This window comes from Cryptomeria japonica, chromosome 10 (assembly GCF_030272615.1).
Source record: "Cryptomeria japonica chromosome 10, Sugi_1.0, whole genome shotgun sequence".
In the NCBI taxonomy this organism is placed as follows: Eukaryota; Viridiplantae; Streptophyta; class Pinopsida; order Cupressales; family Cupressaceae; genus Cryptomeria; species Cryptomeria japonica.
In genome coordinates this window covers 78,460,399-78,475,205 of record NC_081414.1, presented here as the reverse complement: position 1 = coordinate 78,475,205, position 14,807 = coordinate 78,460,399, and the positions used below count along the sequence as shown (strand labels likewise).

The window sequence follows — 14,807 nt, the reverse complement described above, 5'->3', positions numbered from 1 at the left end:
AACCCTAGCTTTGGTTGAAAAAAACGAAACACAAAAATTGTTGTGGGTTGTGCTTGATTAAAGCCCGAGTTGTTGAATTCCATTATTACTTTTCATTTGTTATGGTTACAATCAAATGATTGAAGAAGTAAAGATAATGATCTTATTGAAGATGCTTTTATTTCAAATATGTATGTTGACGCTGCAACTTTTTTGTTTGATAATATAGTGAGGGTTCGTAACAATGTCCTGTTGTGACGTTTTCACAAATCACCCCATTGGAAATGGGGACCCCTACTTTTATGGTCCTCTTGGTCTTTTGGCTTTTGTTTGTTGGTTCTTTTTGCGACAATCTCTTCGATCTCCTCGGTTCACAAGTGTTTTGAGGTTAATTTGATCAAGCCTGCAACTCTCGTTTGAGCAAATTTGGTTTAGTCTAGAGCCTGTTTTGTTTGTTTTAGGGTTTTGACCCTCAAACTTGAACTTGAGGCCTTTCCTTTAGGGTTTTGGAAAAACTGAACATTGCATTGCAATCGGGGACCTGTAAGGAATGTACTCTGTGAAATTTGAGCGAATTCTGAGCAACTTTCTATTTTTAGAAACTTGCTATTTTTTAGGGATTTCACTGCCTCCTGGATTGGTCTAATTTTGTCAAAAATCAAACTTACTCTTTTTAGTAGTTTCTATTTTTAGTCAGTGCTTTCTTGACCTGTTTTGCCCTAATCTTAACATTTCGAAACACTTACTATTTTGGGTAAGTCTATTTGTGGCAGGTTCTTTGCAGGCAAGTAATGAAGACTGAACAATCCTGAAGAATTGTCTAAATCCGGAAAATTCGAAAAAGCAGGCTAAATGGATCAAAAAATAGCTAAGTATGGGCATCCATTCTAGGAGTGGAAAGCAGCGTGAAAATCTTCTGAAGTCTGGCACATGGAAAATCACTTCAATTCCCCAATATGACATCTTGAATCTAGAAAACAATCAAAATTGATCAAGTCTGGAGAGAAACAACGCAATTTCCTCCATGCAGTGATTGTGGTGCCCTAAGTCAGGCATGGGCACTGGAAAGATGATGCCAAGGAAAGATGAAAAAGTTGAAAATTCCACCATGCAGTGACTTTGGCGCTCAAGTGGAAGAATGGGCGCTAGAATGAGGGGTGCCTTGGAAAAATCTAAAACTGTGAAATTCCTCTATGTAGGCAAAATGGCGCTCAAGATCGAGTTAGGGTGCTAAAATGAGCATCTCATGGAAAAGTCAAAAAATGGAAATTTCCTTGCCCATGGTGATTTTGCGCCCAAGGAAGATGATGGGTGCTAGAGAGACAGGGTATAGGAAAATTGAAAAAATCACAAATTTCCTTGCTCAAGACAAAACAACACCCAAGTAGAGGAGGGCGCCAAAGTGGTCAAGGCATGGAAAGTTTGAAAAATGCCAAATTCCATGGCATGGTGGAAATAGCGCCCAAGGGGCTAGGTAGGGTGCCAAAAGGAGGTTGCTAAGGAAAGATCTAAAAACATGAATTTCCTTCATCAAGTGGAAACAACGCACTAGTCTAAAAAGGGGTGCCAAAATGAATGAAGCAAGGAAAAATTACAAAATGCCAAATTCCTTGGCAGGTGCAAAATGGCGCCCAAGTGTTGAGGATGACACTAAAATCAAGGCATCAAGGAAAACTTGAAAAAATGAAATTCCTCCACAGGTTCATTCCTGCACCCAAGTTTGAAGATCAAATTCCAAGGCATGGAAATTTGAAGTCAAGGAATTTTCCTTCCAAAGAAAATTGCTCCACAAGGTCATTCCAACACCCAAGATTGAAGGTTGAATTCCAAGGTATGGAAATTTGAAATCAAGGATGAACTTAGCAAGAAATTTTCCCCTCGGAAAAAAATTTGAAAAATTTATTTTCGGTCATCAAAAATCATTTGAATTTCAAAATGATGATAGATTTGGATTCGTGAGAAAATTTTCTCCCTTCTAGACCTTGGAACCTTAATTTGAAAATTTTCTCTCTAGGGATTTCTCTTTCCAAGGGTTTCTCGCCAAGTGGCAGCAAGGTCAACGCATGAAGAATTAATGGAGTATCTTTCGCATGCAGCTGTCACATTTAAGGCATTATGGCAGATTCCTTTTGCATGCAGTCGTCGCATGTGGAGATGATGTTGCATTTATGGCATGATGGGGTGATTTGTGCATAGAGGAATATTCAGTGCATGTTGAGCGAATTTAGTAAAGAATGGTGCATTTAATGCATTTTCGATACCAATTGTAATGGGTTGTAATTAATTTTATATTGGCATAATGGGCATTTATTGTTGATTCCCACCTTGTCACATAATGTGTGGGGAATTTTATAGTTGCATGTAACCAAGGCTTGAAGCCTATATAAAGGGGTGACCCCCTCATTTGTGAAGGGAGGGAGATTTGTATAAAATTGTTGCGATAAGTTTTTGAGATAATAACAGTGAAACATTGTTCTTTGATAAGTTATTTTTCAAAACTTGCATGGTTTCACCTTCCTCATTTAGAGTAGTAGTATAGTGCTTTGATTTCAATGGAGAATGTAATGGTGTTTGATGAATTTCCATGGTTCATATTTTTTGCATCTTGTTGATTATAAGTTGCAGTGTAAAGTTAGCCTGAATAGTCGTTTGGATTGTGCAATGTTGGGTATTCAAATGCACTTTCTCAATGTGAAAGTCCTTCAATATCCTCAAAAGATTGCACCAGTTCTTGCGGTAGTTAATCTTGGCGAAGCAGAGCTTGGTTTATTTGGAATTTGTCCACCAGAGCACTATTCATTGATATCATTGCCCTTAGGAGTAGATTTAGATCCTCTAACCCTTTCCCCTTTAATTTCATTCCATTCCACTTCAATCCATTCAAAGCAGAAGCATCTCAGAATTGCCATATCTGATGATGAAGGTCCATGCCACAACAAAGAAGTGAAAGAACGATCCAAACGTAAGGCCCATTGGATTACTAGCATATTACTTCAGGTCAACTGAGTCACCTCCGTAGCATATAGGAACCTTGGAGTTGATTGTTTGAACTTATTACAATCTTAGCACGCAATCATACTTAGATCAAGTGAGAGTGAAGTGACCGTTAGGCAACTTTATTCTGTGTTAGGTGCTGTCATAAAAATCCAGTGTTCCATGGAAACGCGTTTCCCCCTCCCATTCCCTTTGTCCCCCCGTCCCCGAAACCCATCCCTGAAACTTTTTCCCTTTGTCCCCCCGTCCCCATCTCCCCGTCCCCACGTCCCCCCGTCTCCCCGTCCCCACCATCCGTGGAACACTGTAAAAATCACATCAATAGGTCCCCACCTTTTACAACTAGCAGGGCTAGTGCTTTTTCTCTGATGCTCTCTGAGTGTGGATACTGGTGGACTTACAATTCTCCTACTTGTGCTCCTAGTACTTGAATGCCTCATCTAGCTCTTGCCTCCTTTCTCCTCCTGCAAAGCATCCACTTTGTTTTCTCCATCTTTCACTCCTATAGTTTGAATGAGTTTTCCTTCTATATCCTTTTGCAGCTCAACCACTCACTTTCCTCCTTGCATTCCTCCATCAGCTACAGACCAAATTTTTCATTCTTCTGATTTGAATTGGAACAGTCCCTGGATCATGAGTATTCATAACTTTTGTTTATTATGGATTAATTTCTGAGTATTATTTAAGAGTGTCTTAAAAAAATAAAATAGAATCTTAGAAAAGAGTATGCACACATCCATGATATAAATGTTTCTTAAGACTTTCTAATCCAGGTCAAATAATTGGTGTAAGGAGTAAGCCATAAGGAGGGTGAAAGGTTTCCAAATGGTGTATATTTAAGGGCCTAAATAGGCTCGATAACTGGTATAGGTATTGAAAGTGAATCTACAGAATCACTTAGGAAGGTTCAAGGGGATATACCAACTGTGATAAGGTTTAAATCAGATGGTCGATATTGATTATCAAGCAATTTTAAAAATAATTATTATTAAAATTGTCTATTATATATTAAATTATATTTTATAAAAAGATATGTCCAAAATTTAACATGATATATTTTTTAATATATACCAGTGTCCTCCTAAAAATTTATTACATTTTTTAAAAAAAGACTTAAATAAGGATACCACTGCCACTGGAGATGTATATCACTCTAGCATGCCCAGTGGTGTTAGGATATCCTCTTTTCTATTGCATGAGATCCAAATGGTCCTGCTAATTGACCAGAATCCCTTTAACATTGGCACCACAACTTTTTTGGACCTCTTTGTTGTGCTCTATTCTCTAGTGAGTCTCTTACTTGGGAACATGCTGAAGCTCCTACTGATATTATAAAGTGATCATTCAAAATTTGGCTGCATTGGTGTATTCTACTTTTATTTGTTTGATGAATAATGCTGAAGCCTTGTACTCTTTTTAAATTTTTTAGATGCTCCATGGTAAAAGGTTGTATTATCTTTGAAAACAAACTTTTGTAGAAATAAATAATAATGCTAGAATTTACTCGGATTGTTTATAGCATGGCTGACATTGAGACATTGGACCCTGCAAAAGATTATCCTACAAAATCTAACCGTGGAGCCTTGGTCAATGTTAAAATTTCCATGCAAGGTAGGGTTGAAGACATTAACATTTAAAACTCATTGTCTAAGATGCAAAATGTTGTCCATCAGCACAACTTTGTATAATTTCAGCTTCTTTTTGTCATATTGTGTATGTAAATGATAAATTGGAACCTATGTGCCACCAACTTTTCAAAACGCAGGGACATGGGGATGGGGGGATGTGTTTCGGGGATGGGATTTTTTCAGGCCATTTTTGGGGATGACTAAGGGGACAGCCATATAAAAATATATTTATACATTATAGAATCTTTCATCATATTGACATATACATTATTGAATCCTTAAAACACAACAATCTTCATGTTATTAAACATTGGATTCATTCTTGTGAATAGTCAGTCTAAGTCTATATACCTTCTTTGAAAACCCAATGACTTGTTCAAAGCATGTATTATATAGAGTTTCAGACCTGACAAAATGCCCCTGGTAAGGTGACACGGGCAGAATTCCCTGGGGATGTGTCCCCATGTACCATATATTGCAACTTATTTTACTAATAATTAATTTTTCAAATATTAAATTTATATATTATGTTAATAGGGCGCTGCATCCCCAAAGTTTGGAATGGAATTTGCCATCCCTGAATTTCACCCCCGTCTTGGATACTCTGTGAAACACTGAAAATATCACTGTAGAGAACCTCCTTTTGCTGTTTTTGACCCTGCAACAAAACTTTTTTTTTTCATGCTGTCAATGGTCCAATTGAATCTCAATGTTTGTCAAATATTTTTTGGATCATTAAACCTACCTGATGCACTATGCACTGTTGACAATTATCAAAATTGACATAGAATGAGTTATAGTTATTCCTGGAAGTAATTCAAAACAAAAATATATGGCAGTAAAAGCTTCCACGGTGATCTACCTATTAGAGTACTTTAAAGCACAATATATTCTTTTTGGAAGATTCCTTGATTTTTGTAGTTTTGTTGACTTATAAATATATGCTTGTTTGTGAGGGAATATATGCTTGCTACCTTCGGAAAGACGCAAGTTGCCTATTGTAACTGTTAAGATACATTTCGTATCACCAGAGGACCATTTGAATCATAAAGCTGTTCTACATTGTAAACCATAAATAGTATGCTAGCTAGTAGTACTGCTCTTTGTAGATGTAGTCCCTGATATATTCTCCTTCCTCGGCAGAATAACAAGCATCTGAAACCTGGGAGTCTTCTACGGTTTGTGGTTGGTAATCAGGGCCTGCATATTGTTGATGGAAAGCCCACATTGGCTGACTTGCACTTTGAGGGTACTGTTCATGCTCGTGCTTTTGCAGACAGCTGCTCAAAGGTATGTACTGTAGTAGACACCAAACTGGCATATGTTTCTGAGCTTCTACAATGCAATGGAATCTTTAAAGATTTTCTCGTGAACCCATTATTTAATAGTTTTTCTGGCATATGATACAGATTCTTTTCCAGTATGCAGCTCGGCATTCACCTCTGACTATTGAAGATTTACTGTCATCTATTGATTCCTCTGAGGAATGTGATACAGTTATGGCGGACTAAGCATCTAAATGCCTAATTTATTGCCCATTGCAGATTTAAATGCTTATTCCTGGGTTATGGCTTAACCCTAGAAGAGATGCAGTGCAATGCTCAAGCATCTGCAGATGTGGCATAATTGTTGTACTATGGTATAGACATGCCCTTTATAGCATTGGAATTGGGATTGTCATACACGAGGTTTCAAAGTAGGAGCTGGACATTGACATTGAATGATATAAAATGAACAGTTGCAAGATATAGTATTCTTAATGTATTGACAAAATTGAGGCTTTAATTGTATTTTTCCCTGTGCATGCTAGCTTAAAGTTATTAAAATAATAATTATATCTATTTTATAATGGTCATCTTAGTTGTCGACTTATTTAGCTTTTTAGTTCATTTAGACTTTAAGTGCAACTATTGCTTCTTTTATAAGAATGCATAGTTTGCTTTTTAGTTATAAGTTTTTTAGCTTCATTTAGTGTTTTAAGCTTTAGTTTAATGGTTCATTCTTTTTAGAACACCGTCTTGTAATTCTTTTATATACACTTGTATATTCGTTATTAATTCATTCAATATCATTCGATTATTGATTCAATTATTTTTCAAAAGTAAGATACATACATCATTTGACCTAATGAAATATAGCAATGTGTTTAACTAATAGTCTTTCCTTGCCGCTAGAATGCTTAAGTGCTTGTTTTAGAATAGAGATAAGAGTGCTGCTCATATCACCATCTTACGTGGTATCAAGTATTTCCTAACATATAATAATTTCAAGTATAGTTCAAACATTACATCAGCAAAATATATTCTTCTAAGAAGGTTTACTAATTTTTGGATTTGTTTTAGACAACTACCAGGTTGTGCCTTTTAGGGTGATATAAGTCTGGTTTGGATATTGAGGGATAAAATCAATTTTAAGGGAACTTTACAGAATTTGGATGCAAGGTTTAAGAGTACTGAGTCGATGCTCAACAATATTTTTTGTAGAGGCAATGGAGTTGAGGTTAAAGCAATGTTGTTGGGCACTGTTTTGGCTCAACTAATAGTCACACCCTTAAATGGAGTGAACTTAGCATGCAACCTTGCATAATTATTAAATCATTTGTCTTGACCAGATGGCTATTGGACAAATAGAATTCTTTTTTTGTAATAGGTTGAAACCTCTTCAGCTAAGAGGCAAGGACCGAGGGGAATCCATTCCGCCAAATTTGCCTAATGATTTTGGAGTCTTGCACTCAACAAGACTTGATCCCTGGTGGGTTCATTTGAAGCCATTGAACTTCACCAATATACCTGTTGTGATGTATTCACACATCGCCCCATTGCAAATGGGACCCCCACTTTTTCGCTTTCTAGGTTAGTTGTCTTAGCTTAGTTGTTGGTTGTTGCCGAGTCTTTGCTATTAACCTTTTGTTTGTAGTTGCTCAGGAGCTGATCAAGTCTCTCTCTTAAGGATGAAGTGAGGTTCAACACTTCCTTTGCCCGGCCAAGGCATAATCACTTCCACTTCTCCCAACATTGTCAGTGGGCGCCCAAACCCGATCACACCCATTTCCATTCTTCACCATTTCACTGTTCCATTTCCTTCCATTTCTACCTTCCCTCTCTCATTACCATCTCCTTCCATTTCTTTCCATGCACCCTCATCTTCCCTTCCACCTCTCCATCATTCATCCCTCTCCACCTCATCTTCCTAACATTTCATCCATAAATCTCTCCTTCCATCTCATCCTCTACCTACTTTTCTATACTCCATCTACCCTTCCTTCCACCCATCTGTTGATGTGTTTTTTATGTACATGCGAACACAGAATAAAATACCAAAGTATCTTATCCTCTCTTGAACAAAGTTTCTTCGAATGCTGAAGATTTCGCCTACGGATAATTCAGGAAGACTCCAAGGTTCTTATATGTAGGGTCTCTGCGTGTGGATAAACTCAATTTGGTCTGATGTGATTATGTTGGAATCACAAGGGGACTTACATTTGATGCCCTGAGTGTTTAATCTGCTAGAACTTGAATCCTATCTACTCGTTGGAAGATAAAGAAATAGCAAAAGATACAGGGTTTGGAGAATCTAATCTAAGACCTAGAATGCGAGAAGATGGATGAATGACTAGTTGGAGTCCTATTGTGTTGGGTTTCACCATCAGGTTGAACAATTCAACACCAACTCAATACTATCTTCTAAGGGATGTTTCGAATATGTTCAAATCGCGCACCATTAGACACTGATCGCCATTCAAGATAATGCATGAACAATAGATGCGTAACAACTCGAGATTAAGTTCATTCTATGCTAGTTGACCACACAGGGTGCACTTACAATCAGCAAGAGGCTAGTGGTTTGGACTAGGCAGATTCCACGCGAGTGCATTCAATAACTTTCTTCATTCAATCTAATTATTTACCATCTAAAATGAACATTCAGCAAGAGATCATGCGTATCGCAAAGAAACAACACTCTTCACCATAATTTCAATGAGAATGGAGTTTATTTACAATCAAGGTAACAATTTCTTGCCTTTTCTTCCTAATCTACTCTATTTCTATTCTATTTGCTATTCTATTTTATTGACTATTAGCTATTATAACCTCTATTAACTAGCTCTTAACTATTAACCTTACAAATGAAGAGCCAAAGCTTTATATAGGGAGCCCTTTACAATTTAATGGCTCTGATTGATTTACAATCAATGGCCAGGATTACAAGATGAAAACCTTAATTAGGATTTGTTACAACAAACTCCTTTAGCTAATGAGAAAATTACATTTCACGAGTGTGGACCAATAGAATTCAGGGGTAGGTGCCTCGAAGTTTGTGCCATCACTGGTGAGTCAAGTACATTGAATCTGGCGTGTTGAGGTGGAGCAATCTGACTGGAGGAACGGTGATTGGGATGCCACCTTGTCTGGTACCTGCTCATATCTCTTTTGATACTCAATTTGGTGATGTTGAGAAGCTAACTTTGATTAACTCTTCTGAAACTATCTGCTTCTTCAATGTACCCTTGCATTGATTTTGGTTGATCCTCCTTTGTCCTTGATGCGATGAATGATGTACCCCTTTGACTCCCATGTGCTGGATGAAGCCCTCTCACGGTCAGGTCATTCCTTCTTCTCTGGTAGCATTACTTCATCTTGAAGTGCTTGTAAGGTCATTCTTCTCTGTCATCATATGGTTCCATTGTGTGGCGGAATGGAGTCTTTGAGGATAGCTTGGAAATCCTTGAACACTTGAAATCTCTCAATGCTTTTCTCGAACACTTGAAGTCCTCCTCCTTTTGCAAAACAAACCAAAAGATGATCAAGTACACATGATAAATTTATCCAACATAGCATTTCTTACCTCAAATCATTAACAAGAAGTCATCAAAATGGAATTCTCTTAGGATCCTCTTAGGGACAGGCCTTATAGGAATTTCGCTATGGACCCTTTGGAAGGGTCAAGAGCGATTTTTTGCTATTTTGCTCAATTAGACCTTATTTTCAACATTTCACAATGCTAAACTTAACCCTTCAATCCTCTTGCCACCATGATCTCACAACTAGCCTCGTTGCCTAGCTCAAACAAGGTGAAAATAAGGATTTCAAAGGATTTCGCTTTGAACCCTTTGGAAGGGTCAGGAGCGAAATTCATGATTAAGACACAATTCCATCCCTTCCTTGCTCCAAATTGCTTCTCAAGGTAAGTATACATTAATCTTTGCTCCACCAATGCCTAGGAATTCATATTTTGGCCTCCATCATGAGCAACTTAGGTGTTTTTTGAGAATTTCGCTTTGGACCCTTTGGAAGGGCCAAGATCGATTTTCATACTTTGCTTGTTTTCCCTCACTTAGCCCCATCCTTCATGCATTTGAGTCATTGAGAACAAGTCTTTGGCCTTCAAAATTGCCTGGGAATGAGCTAGCTTGTAAATTGGAGCAAGGTATAGAGCCTCATGAAGAAATTCGCTCTGGACCCTTTAGAAGGGTCAGGAGCGAAATTATTCCATTAGGTTGAATTCCTCCTTCCTCTTACTTCGTTTTACCTTGATTCTCATCTTTGGATTCCTCTCTCATGAATGCAACACTTGTTTGACCCTCAGGAAGGCCTGAAAGGAGAAATTCGCTCTAGACCATGGCCAAGGACAGGACCTATAAGGAATTTCGCTCTGGACCCTTTGGAAGGGTCAGGAGCGAAATTCAAGTTTTAGCTCAAAATATTCACTTTTTGGAATCACAACCCATTCAAATACATGCCTAGGGATATCTTCAAGCTCAATTCACCTTGATCAACACTTGGCTCAACACGAAATCGGGAGAAAAAGGAGATTTTGAGAATTTCGCTCTGGACCCTTTGGAAGGGTCAGGAGCGAAATTCATGATTTAGGCTTAATTCCTTCATTTCATTAATTCCAATCCACCTCAAAAGGCAAGAATACATCACTCCACCCTCAACCAGGCCATAAGAACCAATGTTTTGAGCTCACACAAGGAGAAAATAGGTGGTTTGAGGAATTTCGCTCTGGACCCTTTGGAAGGGTCAGGAGCGAAATTCATGCTTTTGGACAAAATCCTTCATCTCCTTCATTTTCAATCACTTCCTAAGGCAAGAGTATATCAATCCACCCCCACTATGTCCAAGGAACAAGGATGTTGGTCTAAACAAGGAAGAAAATAGTGTCTATGGAGAATTTCGCTCTAGACCCTTTGGAAGGGTCAGGAGCGAAATTCACAGTTTGGGTTGATTTCACACTTCTTCCTCTCAACTCACCTTTAAACTTGATCAAACCCATCTTTCCTCACCACAATCAAGTCAATTTGCCATCCACTTAGCTCAAAACAAGGTCTTTTTGATGCATTAGGCAAAATATAGGGTCAAGTTGAGGATTTCGCTCTAGACCCTTTGGAAGGGTCAGGAGTGAAATTATTGTTCTAGGTTGATTTTCACCACCTCATCGCCTCAAACTACCTTTCCAAGGCAAATATGCATCAAAGCCTTCCCAACATGCCTTAGAAGTCAACAAATTTGGTCATAACAAGGAGCAACATAGAGGTTATGGGAATTTCGCTCTGGACCCTTTGGAAGGGTCAATAGCGAAATTCTTCCTTGAGGTCATTTCACACCTCCTTTCTCCTTTCCTTACCTCGGATATAACTTCTCAAGCCTCCTCCTATCATCATCAAGTCAATTTGCTCTCAAACTGGCGTTTCACTTCAAGATTTTGTGAGGAAATAAGGTCATACAAGAATTTCACTCTGGACCCTTTGGAAGGGTCAGGAGCGAAATTTGCACTTAGGCTCAAATCTTGACTTCATCTCCCACATTTCCTTATCCAAACAAGTGTTTTGCCCTCAATAATGCCTGGGAATGGGTTAGTTCTTAGTTTGGGGCAAGGTAAAATGTCTTATGGAGGAATTCGCTCTAGACCCTTTGGAAGAGTTAGGAGTGAAATTCCTATTCTAGGCTCAATTCACCTTCAAACTGACTTGACTTCGCCCTAGGCTTGATCTTTGATACATTTCCTTCCGTACCCTTGCAAATCAATCCAACCATTCAACGACTTTAGGTGAAATTTGGGGTCTTTTGTGAAATTTGGCTCTGGACCCTTTGGAAGGGTCAGGAGCGAAATTCATGCTTTTGCTCAAATTCCTTACCTTTTCATCAATCTCGCCAACTCTGGCCTTGTCCAAGGCGTTCCCAGAGGATAAATAGGTTAACTTCACATCAAATTACACCCAGGACTTCATCTTTCATCTATTGGACCAATCTCAAACCCTCAAAAGATGACACTCACTCACAAAACTTCATTGACCACCTCAAACTCAAACAAGACAACTAGCAACAAGAGAAAAACTTGACCTAAGGAAGGCATTCAATGAAACCCTGACCTGGACCACCTACTGACTCACCCTAGCTCAAACAAAGCCTATTATCTAAATAATCCCTCTGACAACCCTCCAAATGCAAAAGGTCAATGGACAATAACCTAACAGATCAAGAAAGCAAACCCTAAATGGCAAAAAGGAGGGGTCCCCATTTGCAATGGGGCGATGTGTGAATACGCCACAACACCATCCCCATATCCTAACCCACTTCACCTACATAAGCTCCATCCTATCCTTTAACCTTTTTACCTCCCATCCCTTACTACCCGCATTTTAACCTATCCCTACCACTACCTACATCCCATCCTGACTATCCCTTACATTCCCCTACATCTTTCATTATTAACCATCCTATATCACTACCTTTCATATCATTGCTTCCCTACCCACTTATCTATCCTCATCTCCTAACTTCATTCCCCAACTCCCATTTTCCTAAACTACACCTCCTACTTCCTACCCTTCTACCTCACCCTCATCTTCACCTACATTTACTCCTACCTCTACCTTCCCATGCATTCTCTAGACCTCCCTCTTTTTCCTTACCTACTACCCTTCCCCTAGCCTACCCATCCACTATTTTATTCCCCTACCACCATACCCTTTTCCTTTACCTACCGACCTACCCAACCCTCATCCCATCTTAATTTATCCCCTTTACCCTTCCACTATCCCCTTATACCTCCCACTCCACTTTACTCCCCATATATCATAACCACCTCCCTTACCCCTTTATTCCCTTTCCCAACTCCTACCTCCCGCCGCAACATTTATAACCCCGTATCCACCTTCAATTACCCCTCGTTTCCCTACATCCTGTTGTCCTCATTTTTGTTTTCAAAAATGAAGGACCACTACAGTGAAATTTTTATGAAAAAATTGAAATTTTTACTCTATGGCACGCTTCTCGAGGCAAAATTTCGACTAATCCTTGGATTGGCTTGATCCTCAGTCCATTATCGAACTACGTTTCGAATTTCGTCCAATTCTGGGTTCGTTTGCTATGCCTTTCCTTCAATTTCGGGTTTTAAAACCCAGACTGCAGGTGGAGAATTTTCTTCAAACTGCAAGTTTTAATGATATTCATTGTTATGGTCTTTGTAGGGGAATTTTTGATCAATTACATGTGCACTTTTGTTTTAAATATGTCACTTGTAATTTATTTTAAGTTTCCCCTTTAATGTTTTTATCTTTTTATTGTGTTTTGGTCATTTTTAGTTAAAATAGGGATTTTTTGACCCAACTGCAAGTAAACTTGTAGTTTGTTCAAAAAACCCCTACTTTAGTGGTTTTCACATGCAATAGGGATTTTAAATCCCCATTACATATGTGCAAGTGTTTTTAACTTGTTGTAGGGGTTTTATTTCCTTTTTACAAGTATTTTTAAACTTGCAATTTGTCTTTTAAAACCCGATTTTGACATAAAAGTGCATTTTTGACAAATTTGAACTTGTCATTTGTCCTTTAAAACCCGATTTTGACATAAAAGTGCATTTTTGACAAATTTGAACTTGTCATTTGTCTTTTAAAACCCGTTTTTGACATAAAAGTGCATTTTTAACAATTTCGAACTTGCTATTTGTCTTGTAAAACCCGATTTTGGCTTGTAAATGGAAAAAGTGAAAATAAAACTTGTTATTTTCTCCCTAAAACCCGATTTGCATGTTTTTGGGTAAATCGAACTTGTTGTTTGTCTCCCAAAACCCGATTTGCAAGGAAAATGGATTTTTTGAAGATGTCAAAGCGATTTTTTGGGGAGATTTGCTAGAGATACAAGGTGTTTAGGATTGTATCCTATTCTCATGCATTTTCAAACACATTTTTCGCCATTTAGAGTTTATTATTATTGGTTTTTGGAGCTGAATCAGCAAAAACGTGGTTTATCCAATCCACATTTTGGGCGCTTTTTACTCCATAAACCTGCAATCTCCTAAGGCGTTTTGCCCTCTCCCATCTAGGCGTGGAGTATGGGATAAGTTTCAAGACATTTAATGATCCATTGGTGATGCATTGAATACCACGTTTTTGCAAAAACGTGATTCCTTTGACTACGAATTTGAAGGGTTTAAATGCCATGAATCTTTGATAAGAGGAATCGTTTTTGCTTTCCACTCTAAGGCGTTGGGATTTGAGGAAGATTTGACCTTTGCTTGTGCCTCTAAGTTTGCAATTTGCTGCCATATAAGACATTCTTGCAAAAACGTGTAAAGGGTTTGGCATTGCGGTTTGATTTTGTTGACCGATTTTGCTTCTTCATTCCAAGAATTGTTGCATTATTGGAGAAGCATTTGCATTTTTAAGAAAGGTATGTTCTTCCTTTCTTCTCTTCATTTTATTATTTTCTTGTTTCCTTTATTTTTCGTTATTAGTTGCATTTTTGGCATGTGATGTTCTTCCCCTAAAAATTGGTTTTCGTGAAAGAAATCTTCCCCTTTGAAATGCAATTGTTGAATTGCATTGTTCTTCCTAAAATTCCCTCTTAAACTTGTATTCGGGATTTTTAATCTCGATTACAAGTTCGCTGGAAATTCTTGTTCTTCCTCTACGGTTAAGGAATTTAACTATTTTTGGTTAAAATTCCAAGCTTGAAAAGTGTGAAATACCCTTCCCTTGCAAATTCGGGTTTTAAAAACCGGATTACATGTTGAAAAGTTCTTATCATTTTCATGAAAATGACTTTCCCGGATATTCCCATTTCTATTCATTCGCGTTCCCCATATCCGTACTTTCCATTTCCATCATTTCCCGCAAGTCAAAATCCCATTTTTCATCCATTTCTCCATTTTCGAATTTACAAGTGTACTTGTATTCGGGTTTTAAAACCCCGATTGCATGTA

The 14,807-nt window shown here is 38.1% G+C and overlaps 1 protein-coding gene across 2 annotated transcripts in view; it reads left to right on the top strand.

Annotated features, from left to right (window-relative positions):
* The window catches only part of LOC131033277 (uncharacterized), a 176,048-nt gene extending 169,657 nt beyond the window's left edge, over window positions 1–6,391 (top strand). The window contains exons 6-7 of one of the 2 annotated variants that reach the window (XM_057964452.2): window positions 5,745–5,891; window positions 6,011–6,391. In XM_057964452.2, the coding sequence (XP_057820435.2) occupies window positions 5,745–5,891; window positions 6,011–6,112 (249 nt within the window). In that variant the 3' untranslated portion in view covers window positions 6,113–6,391. The remainder of the gene's footprint in view (window positions 1–5,744; window positions 5,892–6,010) is intronic. The other variant, XM_057964453.2, reaches the window with a different exon arrangement.
* Window positions 6,392–14,807: the final 8,416 nt, after the last annotated feature.